Genomic DNA, 18,218 nt, shown 5'->3' on the forward strand with positions numbered 1-18,218 from the left:
ATGCTGAAGACCTCAGTTCTGATAGAGTGAGAAAAGAGCTCTGTTGAAAGAAATTGGATAAAGATTCAGAGAAGCACACTAAGGAATCAAGGAGGAGATGGAATAGTTTACTATGAAAATAGACTGGGAAAAAGATTAGGTCCCTGGTAGAGAGGCCCCAAATAAAGCAAAACATAAATATTTATTGACACAAAATTTTTGTGATATGTTAACTATATACTTACTTATAAAGCAAAATCATGCCCATACATAAAAAATACATCCTTCCCCATCTGGTAGTTAACTTGTAGGACTGAGTTCTCAAAGAAGCTCTTTGGGTAGAAAATATGAGTAAAATTAAGGAGGGTTTGGCCTTTAAGAGATTGTTGATTGAGAGTATTTAGAAAATTCTGGGCTAAATAGAAACTTTTGAATATAATATATTGTGAATATCATATAGGAGTATCATTGGTATGATCCAAAGTAGCTTTTTTTTCTTTGAATGCTTGTGTGTCTGTTGTGGAGGAAAAGGAAATTCTTTGGGAAGCATTTAAACTATAAAATGATGGCAGGTAATAAACAAGGACAGATTGACACTCATGTCCTCTGCAGCCTTACAATGGATCCTGTCCGACCACGCTTCAGGGGCCTGTCTCCCGTGCACCCATCTCAGTCTGTGCGGATGCCAGGCTCTTGGCCACAAGCTCCAAAACCTTTGGACCCAGCTCTGAGCAGGGCAGGACCTGCAGGCAGGGGCCATGTGTTTGGAAAGCAAAAGGAGCCGAGTCCACAGAGTGGGCCAGTGCAGAAGGTAAGACCATGTCTGTATACACAGTAGCAGCATGCAGCTTATCTTTAGAGCAAATAATGGATTTCAAGGTACTTAGGAAACTGGGAAGCCCTATATGAAAGCAGGCATTGTTTTTATTTCCCCCTTTAACAAGTAGTTTGATCTTCTAGGAATATATTTGAAATTCTTGAATTGCAGGTCTAGAAAAAGTGCCTCATAATGAATGTTAGATGGACTTGGGTAAATGGCTTAGTTTCCTGACTTCTAAAAGTATAAATATGTACATACATACATACATGACAGGTTTAGAGATACAGCCTTTAGTGTTTAGGTTTTCACTCTGGGTTGGACTCGGTGGTATTAGCAGCCACTGTTGCCTCTAAGGTCATAATTGTTAAGAATAGTTCCTTTCAGAAGGCTCTTTGCCCAAATCTTAAAGAAAAAAAGGATCTTTGGCTATTGTTACTGCTGTATATATACTTACATGGATGTGCATTCTTAATCTCCTGATTATATAGTAATTGTTAAAATGGTTTTTATCTGTAATTAACAAATTTCAAAGAATAGAGAGTTAGGTATAGGAAGAACCTAATAATGCAGTTGTGACCATGTGAAGTAGTGTTGACCCTGTTAGATGTAACGTTTTATAAAAAGAAACACTGATGACAGTAATCCTGTGTTTTCACTCAGATGGGATTGCTTGAGTCCATATGTGGCAACTCTGATTGGTGTAACAGTAGTAAACTTCCAAGACTGCCACAGGAAAACAGTAACAAGTTCTGTTGAGGATTGTTTAAAAAACAAAAACAAAAACCCCAAGACTTCTGATACCCTTAAATGACATGTTTTTTGGGAAAATTTATTAGCTGGTATGCTTGTGCCCACTTATATTAGGTGTACAGGAAATGAGCTAGAAAAGTAGTTCTGTTGCATTTGGAATACTTATATTAAATCATGAACTATCAGTTCAGTTCAGTCGCTCAGTCCTGTCCAGCTCTTTGTGACCCTGTGGACTGCAGCACGCCAGGCTTCCCTGTCCATCACCAACTGCTGGAGCTTTCTCAAACTCTATCCATCGAGTCGGTGATGCCATCCAAGCATCTCATCCTCTGTCATCCCCTTCTCCTCCTGGCTTCAGTCTTTCTCAGTGTCAGGGTCTTTTCTAATGAGTCAGTTCTTCTCATCGGGTGGCCAAAGTATGAGCTATACTGCTGCTGCTGCTGCTAAGTTGCTTCAGTCATGTCCAACTCTGTGTGACTCCATAGACGGCAGGCTCCCCTGTCCCTGGGATTCTCTAGGCAAGAACGCTGGAGTGGGTTGCCATTTCCTTCTCCAGTGCATGAAAGTGAAGAGTAAAAGTGAAGTTGCTCAGTCGTATCTGACTCTTAGTGACCCCATGGACTGCAGCCTACCAGGCTCCTCCGCCCTTGGGATTTTCCAGGCAAGAGTACTGGAGTGGGTTGCCATTGCCTTCTCTGAGTATGAACTATATTTATGCTTAAAAACCTAATATGAACTATATTTATAAAATCATGAACTATATTTATGTTTAAAAGCCTAATATGACATAGTTATAAGTGTTCTTAAAGAAAACCATAAGGATTTAAACAATTTTATGAGGTATTTTTATCCTTTATTCTTGATATTTATAGAATTTGAAGTGTATAATTTTTATTATTTACCAAGGTTTGAAGAAAATCAACAATATTTCTGGCCTTTTAAACTGTATCTTAGAATAACATTATTCTTTGACTTTCTGTAGGAGTCTGTGGGTTTAGTCTCAATGTTCCGAGGACTGGGGCTTGAAACAGCATCCCAGACCCCTCTGAAACGCGAGGTGCCTCCTTTAGGTATGTGGAAAACTAACTTGAGAAAATGTGATGTTGTGTATCATTGCTTTGTTCTTAAATTAACACAGTTTATCTTCAAAAAAATTACTGTATTTTACAAAATGTTCAGCTCACAGTTACAGCTGGGATCTGACCTTTCCTTTAGGTAGAGGCATTTTAGGTCTAGGCTTATCTTCCAGTATGGCATGCAAGGACAAAGAAGAACCCCATCCCACTTTTCTGGATCCTTCATCGTTGGCAGCTGGGGATAGCAAGATGGCAGAGGCCTCCGTTGGTTGGAATAGGTGGGTAAAGTTGCCTCCTTGGGTAGCTATCAAATTTGGATGAAATATCTCCAAGTCCAAAGAGAAACTCTAAAGTGGGTTATATTGCCTCACAAGGAAACAGTGCATGGTTTCGTGGTAAGAATGGGCATTTTCCAAAAGTAGTTAGTACCTACTGACCCAGTCAGTCTTTGGACAAGGTAAAAGCAGTTTTCCACAGCACAGTTCACCACCTCGTTTGCCCTCTTAAGAAGTCATACTGATGGTGCTGATTCTTTATCCCAGGTGGGTCAGACTTCCACCTCAATTTCTGCTATGGAAGTTGGCCCTCAGAGTCCATATTAATAGTAATTGAGGAGTGAGTCTTGTTGGCATATTGGATTCAGAGAGAATCCCAATGTTTGGGTCCCATTTGCTGACTCCTCCAGGGAAAGAATGAGATTTGAGGATGATTGAGCATGATTGAGAAAGTCCTGATTTGTCTCTTTTCAACGATTCAGGATGCTCAGAAGAGGAACTTTGGACGCATCTTTGTTACCAGTGGGAAGAGCAGCTGGTTTAGGCAGAGGAATATACAAGGCTCCTGGTGCTCTCAGCCCGCCTTATCAGGATCCTGCCCAGCTCTCACCTCTGCCCGCTCTGCCCCAGGCCCCACTATACTCTCTTGATACCCCTCCACTTGGGACTGCAGAGCGCAAGAAGTAAGTCGGGAGTGCTGCCTTCCTGCTTGGGGATGATGTAGCGGAGGCCTTCTTATAGGATTGCACACTCTGTTCTCTCATAGGATTGCACACCCTCTTTTGTTGTGTCTAAAGTCCTCCCTTGTGGTAGGCACCACAGGGTTGTTTTGTTTTTTGCCAGTGGGGAGAATGACAGAAGAGGTGGACAATTCCTGATGAGGTGAAATGGGGTTAGTGCTGATAATATGTATCAATCAGCTCATGACTTTTCATTTCCTTCCCAATTCAGACATAGATAATTCCTTGTCATGTTGTAGATAAGAAAATTATCTGGGAAATACATTGCAGCTGTTCATTTTTCTCTACAGAACTAACTCTTATGTTCTTAGTTAGCTGACCTAGTTATTCCAGTGATATTACTAGGACAGATAGGGTGACCTTGCTGCTCTAATTAGAAATTGCAAGAATTTACCTTCTTTCTTTCAAAGCTTCTTTTGTATGTCTTGAGGGCCTGTGTACCTATAAAATACTACTTCCCCCAATCTATCTTTCCTTCTTTCTTTGCTTTCTTTGTATTTTTGTGGCATGGGCTATTTGTTTTTGGTATCTGTGGGTGCTTTTATTTTTTTATTTTTATTTTCTAGAGAGCTTTTTGTGAAGCAAGGATCAAAAGGAACACCTCAATCTTTGGGATTGAACCTTATCAAAATACAGTGTCATAATGAAGCAGTTTATCAATATCATGTGACTTTCAGGTATTCAAAGCTTCCCCCCACCCCGTATTGTTTACTTCTTAGAGAGCAGTAAAGAAATAGTTCAATAGGAATAACTGAATTGTTTTTCTGTATAATTCCTGATGCATTTACCTCCCCCTACAGACTTCAAATACTCAAATCTTTGCAATAAGTTTGAAATTAACTTTTCTGTGTTGTCTGTTTAGCTGTATTACCAATCCAGATTTTAACTTAATAGGTACAATTTTATGCATGAGGTTAGAAGTGGATTTTCTTTGAAGTTAATGAAACTTAGGTTCAGGGCCTTTTACTTGCATGGTACTCACTCGTATTGGACTCTTTGTGACCCCATGGACTGTAGCCCACCAGGCTTCTCTGTCCATGGGATTTACCGGGCAAGAATACTGGTATGGTTGCCACTCTCTCCTCCAGGGGATCTTCCCAATCCAACGATCGAACCTCTGTCTCTCAGGTCTCCTGCATTGGCAGGCATATTCTTTACCAGAGGCACTACCTGGGAAGCCCCTTTACTTGCATAGACCCCTTCATAACCTTTTAACTTACCTTGTATTTGTATTCCTTTTCTTTAATGTTATGAGGGAAAAAAATAGATTAAAAGAACAAAGGGGAGCATGGGCCATGAGAAATAGCCAGGGAACTAGCCACTTATTTTAAACGTTTGTAAGATGATTGAGAAATGAAATGCTAATTAGAGAGGGTAGCCAGATTGCTTTAAATGTTTCTGTGAGGTAAGAAACTAGAGCTGAGCATGTATGACAAGAGAAGGAGCCAAGGAACTGGGTTATATTGAACTCACAGGAGGAGAAGGTAGTGAGAATGGGCCTGTTCTGGAACGTAAGGAACAGAGATGGGTGTTAATGCGAGGAAAGTGGACTGACGACTGTTCCTGAAACAGAACTGGTGCGTGACTCCTCGTGTATCTGTGCGTTGACCAGGCTGTGGAGACAACGTGGATTCTGTACATTTTGAGATTGTAGCTACAATGTGATGAGAATGCCAGGCCCTTGAGAGAATACCTAGAGGATGCACTACAGTGACTGGTTATCCTGTGGATTCCTTGACATGATAGGGCTCTAAAAAGACTAACTGAAAAGTTGTCTGGGGCATAACGCCTTGTGTATATTAATATATGATTTTTTTTGAAGAAACATTTTGAAATGTGATGTTAGCATGTGAGTGCTTAGTTTTGGCAATGACTGTACTGGATTACCACCTGAACTTTTTGTAGTTTTTATCTTTCTTCACATACTTGAACACGCTTGACCCTTTTTAGCCTTGGGTTTGTTTAAACTTCGAAGTTGTAGGATAAGGTTGTGCATTATTGTAATCTAATGGGAAAATCATCATACAAAATAGCTATTGGAATTTTTCAAAACTAAGATTTGTGCCAATGAATTGATAAAAAGTTGAAATTGTTGAGCGAAAAATGGTTTTACTAAAATACTGTCTTTTAAAAATATATTTTTTAAAAAGTGTATATTTCTACAGATGTTGGATCAGGGATTAGCAGATTATGGCAGCCCTGCCAGGCAAATCTGACCCACTGCCTATTTCTATAATAAAGTGTTGCTAGAATGTAGCCTTGCTTATTGGTTTACCTATGGTCTATAAGGCTTTTGTGCTATGTTAGCAGAGATGAGTAGTTACAGCAGAGACCATATGGCTTGTAAAACCTTTCTGTAGAAGTTGTTTGGCCCTCTGGTCTAACCTCTCAAAGAATGTACCCCGACATGCTAAGGCAGTTATGTTTGAATGAGAACTGTTTTTATTTTAAGTGAGCCTTGGGTCAGAGTTCTTTTTTTTTTTTTTGGTGGGAATTTTTATTTATTTATTTTTAAAATTAATTATTTATTTTACTTTACAATATTGTATTGGTTTTGCCATACATTGACTTGAATCCACCACGAGTGTGCATGTGTTCCCATCCTTTTAATCAGATAGATATATTTGAATTGTTTAGTATGACCACTAGATGGAGCAGTAGTCACAAGTGACTGTTTCTCCAACAAACCTACTGCCCTACTGTAAAGTCATACTGAAGTAAAATCCTCTTTATTATTTTCTAGCCCCAACGTGGAGTGCAAAAGCATGAGGTTTGGCATGTTGAAGGACCATCAAGCTGTCACCGGAAATGTCACTGCTTTTGATGGATCCATTCTCTATCTACCTGTTAGGCTTCAGCAAGTGAGACCAAATAGGAAATGCATTTTGGGACGAAACCAGAGTGGTGGGAAATCATAGTGTCCCTGAACATTTGAGTTGTACTTACCTATTGTGAGAGGGAGGGCGGACTTCTCTACAATCAAGAAATTGCAAACTGAGAAACTTTTTATATATGAGTTCTTTCTAGTTTCTTCTTTCTTTAAGAGGAGTGGTTGGGAGCCTTTGACCTCAGTGACAAAGAATACTATAAGATTTCAAAATCATGAGGCTCTATTGCTAGTTCTGCATTGGGTGTCTCTTACCAAATCCTCTTGTAAACCCTGCTTGTCCTGCTGTGATTTGTCTAGTGTGGACAGCAAAGTAACAGAAAAAAATAAAACATGATTAAGATATGTTAGTGTTCTAGAACACAAGTTGGATTAGATTAGGGTTTGGTAATGGCATTTCTTTTTACATACATATGTTTATTTGTTAGGTTCTTGAGTTAAAGAGTCAAAGGAAAACTGACAGTGCTGAGATCACCATTAAGATTCAGTTGACAAAGATCCTGGAGCCCTGTTCTGACTTGTGCATTCCCTTCTACAATGTTGTGTTCCGTCGGTGAGAGATGGCTGAAGTCTTATTTTCTTTAACCTCAGTCTTTGTAACAGAGCTCTTCAGGAGCCTTGGATGGTATTAAAACTGCAGTGTGTATATAGAGAGTTTGGAAATATTTAATAAGTAAATGCATGACATTAAAGGCTAACTTATCTTGGGTGATTGGACAGATTTGGGTATATGAAAGTAGATCTGAGGTGGTTGGCTAGAGGAAATGGGTTCCTTTGATTCATTCAGGAACTTTAAAAGCAAATGTTGATGGTGTATATTTAATGATGTTACATTAAACACCGTGATGGGTCTACATGAAGAGGTAGTGTGTAAAAATTTTTGCTAGAATATCTCTCGGTCGTTTGAAGGTTTGGATATAGACAGCTCATAATTTTTTATTTTTACTCTTCTGAAAACTCAAATTTTCATGAAACTGTTATTCCCAAACCACTTCTTTTACAAAACACAAAACCTGATTTCTACTTAGTAAGCTGAACTGCTAGGAACAAACATAACTTCCTGTGCCAGACTGATACTCACAAATTTAGAAATGGACTCTCTTGTGCTATTTTTAGTTAATAGGGTAAAGTAATGTAAATTGAGCTTGGGAAGTCAACTTGATTTTTGGTTACCTAGTTAGGAGAAAAAGCTGCCATCATTTGCATATACAGCGAGATAAATGCTTTGGTAATTTTTATTTTCCTTTTGGTAAGAGTGTTCTGTACATAAACACTATATTGTGCAAAGAACATCAGCCTTTCTGCCCTTTTAGGCTTCCAAAGGAAAATGTAGCTAAGAGCACTTGAACTTATTTATTTTTAAATCTTCTACTAGAAAACTCATTCTTTGCTCTTTATTTCAGGGTAATGAAACTTTTAGATATGAAGCTTGTGGGAAGAAACTTCTACGACCCTACAAGTGCTATGGTGCTGCAGCAACACAGGTTGGTGGTGATTTCTTCTTCCTCAGTTTTGAATGTTCTACAGAGAAAATTTTCATTGCAATCACTGTATCAGTTTTTTATGATAGCAGGTACAATTTGTGAGTTAATTAAGTGTTTTATTAAGTTCATAGTGATGCTGACTTCATTTGTTTCCTGTTGCTTTCTCATTGTTATTGGGGAGGGGCAGTATCTGCCCAAAGTATTGCCTCAAATGGGGGCATGGAAATATCTGTGGTTCTTTTAGCATCCCAGGGTAAAGGCCATCTGTGTCTTCAGATTGCAGATCTGGCCGGGCTATGCAGCTAGCATCCGGAGGACAGACGGAGGTCTTTTCCTGCTAGCGGATGTCTCCCATAAGGTCATTCGGAATGATTCTGTGCTGGACATCATGTGAGTGGATGGATGGGGGGAATCTGCCTTTAACAGGTTAACAGTTTTCTGAGAAGTTCAGTAGTAGCTGCTAATAAATACACATTTAGCCCATTGTTCTTTTGGGGTTTTAAATTGTAGAACAGATTAAAGATACTGAATGGATGTGCTCTTTCCTTGAGTCCTACCAAGATAGACATCTGAATAGAGACCTGCTGTGCTTAGACTGAGGAGGAATGTATCTAAGTCTCTGGTTGAGAAGACTTGGTGTAATATACACACACCCTGAGTTTTTGTTTAAAAGTATTACGAATCGCCAGTCCAAGTTCGATGCAGGATACAGGAAGCTTGGGGCTGGTGCACTGGGATGACCCAGAGGGATGGTATGGGGAGGGAGGTGGGAGGGGGGTTCAGGATGGGGAACACGTGTACACTTGTGGCGGATTCATGTTGATGTATGGCAAAACCAATACAATATTATAAAGTAAAAAATAAATAAAACACTTGTTCAAAAACAAAAAAAAAAACAAAATATTACTGTAGTAAATATTTACTGTAGTAAATACGGATATGTACAATTTATAATGGCTATATGAAATCCTACCTTATACATAAATCTGTGCATCTATAATTTTTTTTTTATTTGGGTACCTAGAAGTGGAATTACTTAATGGAAAGGCCAAACACTTTAGACTTGAACTATTTACTATAATATATTTAAATACATATTGATTGATTAGCCTCTAGAAAACTTACATTATTTTCTCACCAGCTGTGTATAACTGCTAGGTTTATCAGGCTCATCAGTCTTTGCTTATTGGATAAATTCATTCATTCCATCAACATGGATTCATAGAACTCCAGTTTGTGCCAGAGTTTTGGGACTTTGCAGTTAACAAAACAAAGATCCCTCTTCTTATGGAGTTTGCATTGTAGTCAGGTGAGATAAATAGTAAATAAAAAACATGATAAGTAAATTGCAAGGGGTACAATAAGTACATAAGTGTAGTGTACTAGAAATGATGCGAGCTGTGGAAGAAAAAATAGGTAGAACACAGGGTAGGAGAGATCAGGAGTCCATGGAATGAGGTGCATTGGGATGGAGAGCTGGCATTTAAGTGGCATGTCAAGCTCAGTTGAACCAACACTTGGAACAGGTGAGGGAGTTAACCAGGTGAAGGTACAGGCTAAGGGCATTCTTGTTAGAGGGACAACTGAGGTACAGACCTAAGTTAGAAGTATGCCTGGCTCTTCAAGAAGCAACAGAGAAACCAGGTTGGCTAGAACAGGGCAAGTGAGGTGAGAGCAATGGGAAGATGGAGTAGATGGAGGGACTGAGGATGTAGAGCTTGGTAAGTCTGTTGTGAAGATTTTCACTTTTACTGTGGGCGAAACATAGGGCATATGGGCAGGAGTGGCATGGTGTGATTTGAGTTGTGGAAGGATCCCTCTCCTTACTGTTTGGCGAATAGGCTTGGTGGGATGGGGTCAAAGTGGGGAACTAGCCAGAACACTCCTGTCCTAATCAGTGGGGAGGCGGGCGTGGCAGCGTGGTGGCAGCAAGCAGCGGCCGGCCCCTGGATAGGACCTGAAAGCGGCGCCCAGTTCATTTCCCAACAGGATGTGGGCTGTGAGAGCGAGGGAGACGAGGACTTGGGTTTTCTTGAATGAATTTGTAATGGTTTATTCTGTCTCGACTCTGTCTTCATGGTGGGGACCATGTTTCTTTTTCTCACATGGTACACCCAGAGTGAGTTTATTCCTAGCCTATAGTAAGTGTTCAGGAATGTTTGTTAAATAAAAATAGATGTCTTTGAATTCACTCTTTTTCTTTATGGTTTCTGTCTTTGTTTCTCTGCTTAGAAAGATCTGAAAGAGTGAAAGTGTTAGTTGCTAAGTCATGTCTGACTCTTTGTAACCGCCTAGGCTGTAGCCCACCAGGCTCTTGTGTCCATGGAATTCTCCAGGCAAGAATACTGGAGTGGATTGCCATTCCCTTCTCCAGGGGATCTTCCTGACCCAGGGATGGAACCCAGGTCTACTACTTGCTTTATTTTTATTTCCAGTGTTTTAAACCTTCTGGAACTTATCTTGGTATGATGTTAGGATTATCACAATTGTTTTGGTACTGTTACACGATACACTGAAAACATTTTGTATTTTAAGTATTTTTATTGATGAATCAACTATCAGTGTTACTTTTTTTTAAGGTATTCTTTTTTTTTTTTATCTTTAGTTTTCAGCAGTTTCACTATGGAGGTATACCTCATTTTATTGTGCAGTGCATTATAGTGTTCTACAAAATGAAAGTTTTGTGGCAGTCCTGCATCAAAAAAGTATGGGCACCATGATTATATTTGTTATGATCTTTGGTGTTACTGTTACAGAAAGAGTACAACTTGCTGAAGGCTCAGATGATGGTTAGCATTTTTTAGCAATAAAGTCTTTTTTAATTAAGATGTGTCACATTTTTAGTCATAATGCTGTTGCATAGTTAATGGACTACACTGTAGTGTAAACTCAACTTTATTATGTACTGTGCTCTGCTCACTCAGTCATGTCTGACTCGCTGCTACCCCTTGACTGGAGCCTGCCAGGCTCCTCTGTCCATGGGATTTCTCAGGCAAGAATACTGGAATGGGTTGCCATTCCCTTCTCCAGGGGACCTTCTCTACCAGGGATTGAGCCTTCATATCCTGCATTGGCAGGCGGGTTCTTTACCACAGAGCCACCTGGGAAGCCCTTTATATGCATTGTGCTGTGCTGTGCTTAGTCGCTCATTCATGTCTGACTCTCTGCAACCCAATGGACTACAGCCTCCAGGCTCCTTTGTCCATGGGGATTCTCCAGGCAAGAATTCTGGAGTGGGTTGCCATTTCCTCCTCCAGGGAATCTTCCCAACCCAGGGATCGAACCCAGGTCTCCCACATTGCAAGCGGCTTCTTTACCACCTGAGCCACCAGGGAAACCTTATATGCACTAGGCAGCCAAAAATTTTGTGTGACTTGCTTTATTGTAGCCATCTTGAACTTAATCGCAGTGTCTCCAAGGAATACCTGTAATGTGTCTAGATGTGGTTTCCCAGTATTTCTAGTGCTTAGCCCTCACCTCGAGTGTGGGCTGGATTTATTGACTTCCTTTTTTTTTTTGCTATGCTGGATCTTGGTTGTGGTGTGTGAGCTCTTCATTGCATTGCATGGGCTTTCTCCAGTTGTGATGTGCAGGAGTGTCTCTGGTTGCAGCGCAGGGGCTATTTATTGTAGCATGTGGGCTTCTCTTCTTGTGGCCTGGAGACTTAGTTGCTTCTCGACATGTGGGATCTCAGTTCCCTGACCAGGGATCGAGCCTGTGTCCCCTGCATTGAAAAGTGGATTCTCTACCACTGGACCACCAGGGAAGTCCCTGACTTATTTCTAGTGAATGAAAAGTGGCAACAAACAGCCCAATCAAAAAAATGGGCAGAAGACCTAAATAGACACTTCTCCAAAGAAGGCATACAGATGGCCAACAGATACAAGAAAAGATGCTCAGAATCACTAATCATTCGAGAAATGCAGTCAGAACTACAATGAGATATCACCTCACTCTGGTCAGAGTGATCATCATCAAGAATTCTACAAATAATAAATGCTGGACATGGTATGGAGCAAAAGGCACCCTCCTCTACATTGTTGGTGGGAATGTAAATTGGTGTAGACACAATGGAGAGTATGGAGGTTCCCTAAAAAACTAAATATACAGCTATCTTATGATCCAGCAATTCCATTCCTGGGCATACATCAAGAGAAAACTCTTTAATTTGAAATGACACATCTACTCCAATGTTCATAGCAGCACTGTTTACAATAGACAACCCATGGAAACAACTTAGATATCCATTGACAGATAAATGGATAAAGATGATACAGTATATATATATATACAATGGACTATTACTCACCCATAAAAAAGAATGAAATAATGCCCCTTGCAATGACATAGATGGACCTTGAGATTATCATAGTAAATGAAGTAAGTTAGAGGAAGACAAATATATGGTATGACTTGTATGTGAAATATTAAAAAAAACTTACAAATGAACTTACTTACAAACTGGAAATAGATTCATAGACAGAAAAAACAAACTTATGGTGACCAACAATGGCACCCCACTCCAGTACTCTTGCCTGGAAAATCCCATGGACGGAGGAGCCTATTAGGCTGCAATCCATGGGGTCGCTAAGAGTCGGACACGACTGAGTGAACTTCACTTTCACTTTTCACTTTCATGCATTGGAGAAGGAAATGGCAACCCACTCCAGTGTTCTTGCCTGGAGAATCCCAGGGATGGGGGAGCCTGGTGGGCTGCCGTCTATGGGGTTGCACAGAGTCGGACACGACTGAAGTGACTTAGCATAGCATAGCATAGCATATGGTAACCAAAGGGGAAAAGGGAGACGGATAAATTAGGAGTTTAAAATTAACATATACACAATACTATTTACAAAATAAACAACAAAGATCCTCTGTATATCACAGGGAACTATATTCAATATCTTATAATAATTTATAATAGAAAAGAATCTGAAAAAGAGTACATATATATATATAATTAAATCACTTTGCTATATACCTGAAACTAACACAACACTGTGAATCAACTGTACTTCAGTGAAAAAAGAGAATATGGCAGAAGGGATCAGATAGAACATCACTTTAAAAAAACTGAGATGTAGCTGACATATCAGAGATCAGATCAGTCGCTCAGTTGTGTCTAACTCTTTGCGACCCCATGAATTGCAGCACGCCAGGCCTCCCTGTCCATCACCAACTCCCGGAGTTCACTCAAACTTATGTCCATCGAGTCAGTGATGCCATCCAGCCAGCTCATCCTCTGTCGTCCCCTTCTCTTGCCCCCAATCCCTCCCAGCATCAGAGTCTTTTCCAATGAGTCAACTCTTCGCATGAGGTGGCCAAAGTACTAGAGTTTCAGCTTTAGCATCATTCCTTCCAAAGAAATCCCAGGGCTGATCTCCTTCAGAATGGACTGGTTGGATCTCCTTACAGTCCAAGGGACTCTCAAGAGTCTTCTCCAACACCACAGTTCAAAAGCATCAATTCTTCGGCACTCAGCCTTCTTCACAGTCCAACTCTCACATCGGTACATGACCACAGGAAAAACCATAGCCTTGACTAGACGAACCTTTGTTGGCAAAGTAATGTCTCTGCTTTTGAATATGCTATCTAGGCTGGTCATAACTTTCCTTCCAAGGAGTAAGCGTCTTTTAAAAAATTTCATGGCTGCAGTCACCATCTGCAGTGATTTTGGAGCCCAGAAAAATAAAATCTGACACTGTTTCCACTGTTTCCCCATCTATTTCCCATGAACTGATGGGACCGGATGCCATGATCTTCGTTTTCTAAATGTTGAGCTTTAAGCCAACTTTTCCACTTTCACTTTCATCAAGAGGCTTTTTAGTTCCTCTTCACTTTCTGCCATAAGTGTAGTGTCATCTGCATATCTGAGGTTATTGATATTTCTCCCGGCAGTCTTGATTCCAGCTTGTGGTTCTTCCAGTCCAGCATTTCTCATGATGTACTCTGCATATAAGTTAAATAAGCAGGGTGACAACATACAGCCTTGACGTACTCCTTTTCCTATTTGGAACCAGTCTGTTGTTCCATGTCCAGTTCTAACGGTTGCTTCCTGACCTGCATGTAGGTTTCTCAAGAGGCAGGTCAGGTGGTCTGGTATTCCCATCTCTTTCAGAATTTTCCACAGTTTATTGTGATCCACACAGTCAAAGGCTTTGGCATAGTCAATAAAGCAGAAATAGATGTTTTTCTGGAACTCTCTTGCTTTTTCCATGATCCAGTGGATGTTGGCAATTTGATCTCTGGTTCCTCTGCCTTTTCTAAAACCAGCTTGAACATCAGGAAGTTCATGGTTCACATACTGCTGAAGCCTGGCTTGGAGAATTTTGAGCATTACTTTACTAGCGTGTGAGATGAGTTCAATTGTGCGGTAGTTTGAGCATTCTTTGGCATTGCTTTTCTTTGGGATTGGAATGAAAACTGACCTTTTCCAGTCCTGTGGCTACTGCTGAGTTTTCCAAATTTGCTGGCATATTGAGTGCAGCACTTTCACAGCATCATCTTTCAGGATTTGGAATAGCTCAACTGGAATTCTATCACCTCCACTAGCTTTGTTCGTAGTGATGCTTTCTAAGGCCCACTTGACTTCACATTCCAGGATGTCTGGCTCTAGGTCAGTGATCACACCATTGTGATTATCTGGATCGTGAAGATCTTTTTTGTACAGTTCTTCTGTGTATTCTTGCCATCTCTTCTTAATATCTTCTGCTTCTGTTAGATCCATACCATTCCTGTCCTTTATCGAGCCCATCTTTGCATGAAATGTTCCTTTGGTATCTCTGATTTTCTTGAAGAGATCTCTAGTTTTTCCCATTCTGTTGTTTTCCTCTATTTCTTTGCATTGATCGCTGAAGAAGGCTTTCTTATCTCTTCTTGCTATTCTTTGGAACTCTGAATTCAGATGTTTATATCTTTCCTTTTCTCCTTTGCTTTTCGCTTCTCTTCTTTTCACAGCTATTTGTAAGGCCTCCCCAGACAGCCATTTTGCTTTTTTGCATTTCTTTTCCATGGGGATGGTCTTGATCCCTGTCTCCTGTACAATGTCACGAACCTCATTCCATAGTTCATCAGGCACTCTATCTATCAGATCTAGGCCCTGAAATCTATTTCTCACTTCCACTGTATAATCATAAGGGATTTGATTTACGTCATACCTGAATGGTCTAGTGGTTTTCCCTACTTTCTTCAATTTCAGTCTAAATTTGGTAATAAGGAGTTCATGGTCTGAGCCACAGTCAGCTCCTGGTCTTGTTTTTGCTGACTGTATAGAGCTCCATCTTTGGCTGCAAAGAATATAATCAGTCTGATTTCGGTGTTCACCATCTGGTGATGTCCATGTGTAGAGTCTTCTCTTGTGTTGTTGGAAGAGGGTGTTTGCTATGACCAGTGCATTTTCTTGGCAAAACTCTATTAGTCTTTGCCCTGCTTCATTCCGTACTCCAAGGCCAAATTTGCCTGTTACTCCAGGTGTTTCTTGACTTCCTACTTTTGCATTCCAGTCCCCTATAATGAAAAGGACATCTTTTTTAGGTGTTAGTTCTAAAAGGTCTTGTAGGTCTTCATAGAACCGTTCAGCTTCTTCAGCGTTCCTGGTTGGGGCATAGACATGGATTACTGTGATATTGAATGGTTTGCCTTGGAAACGAACAGAGATCATTCTGTCGTTTTTGAGATTGCATCCAAGTACCGCATTACGGACTCTTTTGTTGACCATGATGGCTACTCCATTTCTTCTGAGGGATTCCTGCCTGCAGTAGTAGATATAATGGTCATCTGAGTTAAATTCACCCATTCCAGTCCATTTCAGTTTGCTGATTCCTAGAATGTCGACGTTCACTCTCGCCATCTCTTGTTTGACCACTTCCAATTTGCCTAGATTCATGGACCTGACATTCCAGGTTCCTATGCAGTATTGCTCTTTACAGCATCGGACCTTGCTTCTATCACCAGTCACATCCACAGCTGGGTATTCTTTCTGCTTTGGCTCCATCCCTTCATTCTTTCTGGAGTTATTTCTCCACTGATCTCCAGTAGCATATTGGGCACCTACTGACCTGGGGAGTTTCTCTTTCAGTATCCTATCATTTTGCCTTTTCATACTGTTCAGGGGGTTCTCAAGGCAAGAATACTGAAGTGATTTGCCATTCTCTACTCCAGCGGACCACATTCTGTCAGATCTCTCCACCATGACCCACCCATTTAGGGTTGCCCCACGGGCATGGCTTAGTTTCATTGAGTTAGACAAGGCTGTGGTCCTAGTGTGATTAGTTGACATATAATGTCGTGTTAATTTCAAGTGTACTATGTAATGATATATGTAAATATTGTGAAATGGTCACCACAGTAAATCACTGAGTCTCATTAGCATCCATTACCAGACAGTTACAAATTTTTTTCTTGTGGTGAAAACTTTTTAAGATTTGAAAGCAGCTTTAGAATACACAGTGTACTATTATTAACTATAGTCACCATGTTGTATGTTACATTCCTAGGATGTATTTATTTTATAACTGGAAATTTGTATCTTTTGCTTGTCTTCACCCATTTCATCTATTTCCTGTCCCCTGCCTCTGGCAACCACCAGCCTGTTCTCTGTATGGATGAATTGAAGATTTGGTTCCTTCTTTCCTCCGTTCCTCCTTTCCTTCCATTTCATACACACATGAAATCATATATTTGTCTTTCTTTGTCTGATTTATTTCTCTTAGTGTAATACCCTCAGGGTCCATCCATGTTGTCCCAAATAGCAGGATTTCCTTCTTTATAGCTGAATAATACTGCATTGTATGTTCATGTGTGTGTGTGTTTAAATAATATGGTTTCTTTTTCCATTCGTCTGTTCGTGGACACGTAGGATGCTTCCACGTCTTGGCTTTTGTAAATAATACTGCAGCAAACATGGGAGTGCATGTATCTTTTTTGAGTTGGTGTTTTTATCTCCTTCAGATAAATACCCAGAAGTGGAATTGCTGAATCGTATGGTGGTTCTATTTTTAGTTTTTTGAGGAACCTCCATACTGTTCTTCAGTGGCTGCACTAATTTACATTGCCTCCCAAGTGTATAAGGGTTCCCTTTTCACCACATCCTCACTAATACTTACTTCCTGTATATAATAGCCATTCTAACAGCTGTAAAGTGATCTCATTGTGGTTTTGATTTGCATTTTCTTGATGAGTAATGGTGTGAGCACCTTTTCATGTACCTGTTGACCATTTGTATGCCTTTGGAAAAATAGCTCTTCAAATCCTTTGCCCATTCTTTAATTATATTGTTTTCTTTTTGCTGTTGTTGAGTTGTATGAGTTTATTACATATTTTGGGTATTAACCCCATATCAGGTATGTGACCTGCAAATATTCTCTCACATTCTATAAGTTGTCTTTTCATTTTGTTGATTGTTTCCTTTGCTGTGCAGAAGCTTTTTGGTTTGTTGTAGTCCCACTTGTTAATTTTGCCTTTGTTGCCTTTGCTTTTGATGTCAATGGATGTCACTTCTGAGGTGAGATATAAAAAGACTGTGGCATCTGTCTTGGGTACTCTCTCTTGCTGTCTTGGGTCACTCACCCTGGGGAAACCAGCTGCCAGGTTGTGGAGCAGCCCAGTGAAGTGAACTTAGAATCAGAGCCTTCTTTGAGCTTTGAGATGTCTGTAGCCCTGGTTGACATCTTGCTTGCAGCCTTGTGAAATACCCTGAACCAGAGACACTCAACTAAGCCACACCCAAATTACTGACCCTTTGAAACTGTGAGGTAATAAATACGTGTGATCCTTTTTAACAGATTTATTAAGACATGATTCACACAACATTCAGTACCTATTTTAACTGTGGCTTAATATAAGTCACATAGTTGTATATCCATCAGTACAATCAACTGTAGAACATTTTCATGGCTTCAGAAAGAAATCCTGCACCTCTTAGCTATCACTTCTCAATTCCTTCATCTTCACCCAGACCTCGGCAACAACTAATATACTTTGTATATCTATAGATTGATCTATTCTGGATATTTTATATAAATAGGGTCATGTAATATATGTGTAATAATTTTTGATTTGGCATGTTTTTAAGGTTCATCCATGTTGTGATATGTATCAGAACTTCATTCCTTTTCAGTGGCTGAATAATATTCCATTGAATGGATATATATCTTATTTTTTTATACACATTCGTTTAGAGACAGACATTAGAGTTGTTTTCGCTAGA

General features: G+C 40.1%; 1 protein-coding gene across 1 annotated transcript in view; it reads left to right on the forward strand.

The window, feature by feature from the left end:
* The first annotated feature begins 598 nt into the window (after window positions 1-598).
* The window catches only part of PIWIL2 (piwi like RNA-mediated gene silencing 2), a 79,744-nt gene continuing 62,124 nt past the window's right edge, over window positions 599-18,218 (forward strand). Inside the window, exons 1-9 of the mRNA XM_027549852.1 lie at window positions 599-790; window positions 2,532-2,619; window positions 2,765-2,903; window positions 3,383-3,583; window positions 4,207-4,317; window positions 6,384-6,501; window positions 6,956-7,080; window positions 7,931-8,011; window positions 8,288-8,401. Of these exons, the coding sequence (XP_027405653.1) occupies window positions 599-790; window positions 2,532-2,619; window positions 2,765-2,903; window positions 3,383-3,583; window positions 4,207-4,317; window positions 6,384-6,501; window positions 6,956-7,080; window positions 7,931-8,011; window positions 8,288-8,401 (1,169 nt within the window). The remainder of the gene's footprint in view (window positions 791-2,531; window positions 2,620-2,764; window positions 2,904-3,382; window positions 3,584-4,206; window positions 4,318-6,383; window positions 6,502-6,955; window positions 7,081-7,930; window positions 8,012-8,287; window positions 8,402-18,218) is intronic.

The sequence above is a fragment of the Bos indicus x Bos taurus genome, chromosome 8, assembly GCF_003369695.1.
Source record: "Bos indicus x Bos taurus breed Angus x Brahman F1 hybrid chromosome 8, Bos_hybrid_MaternalHap_v2.0, whole genome shotgun sequence".
NCBI classification, from domain to species: domain Eukaryota; kingdom Metazoa; phylum Chordata; class Mammalia; order Artiodactyla; family Bovidae; genus Bos; species Bos indicus x Bos taurus.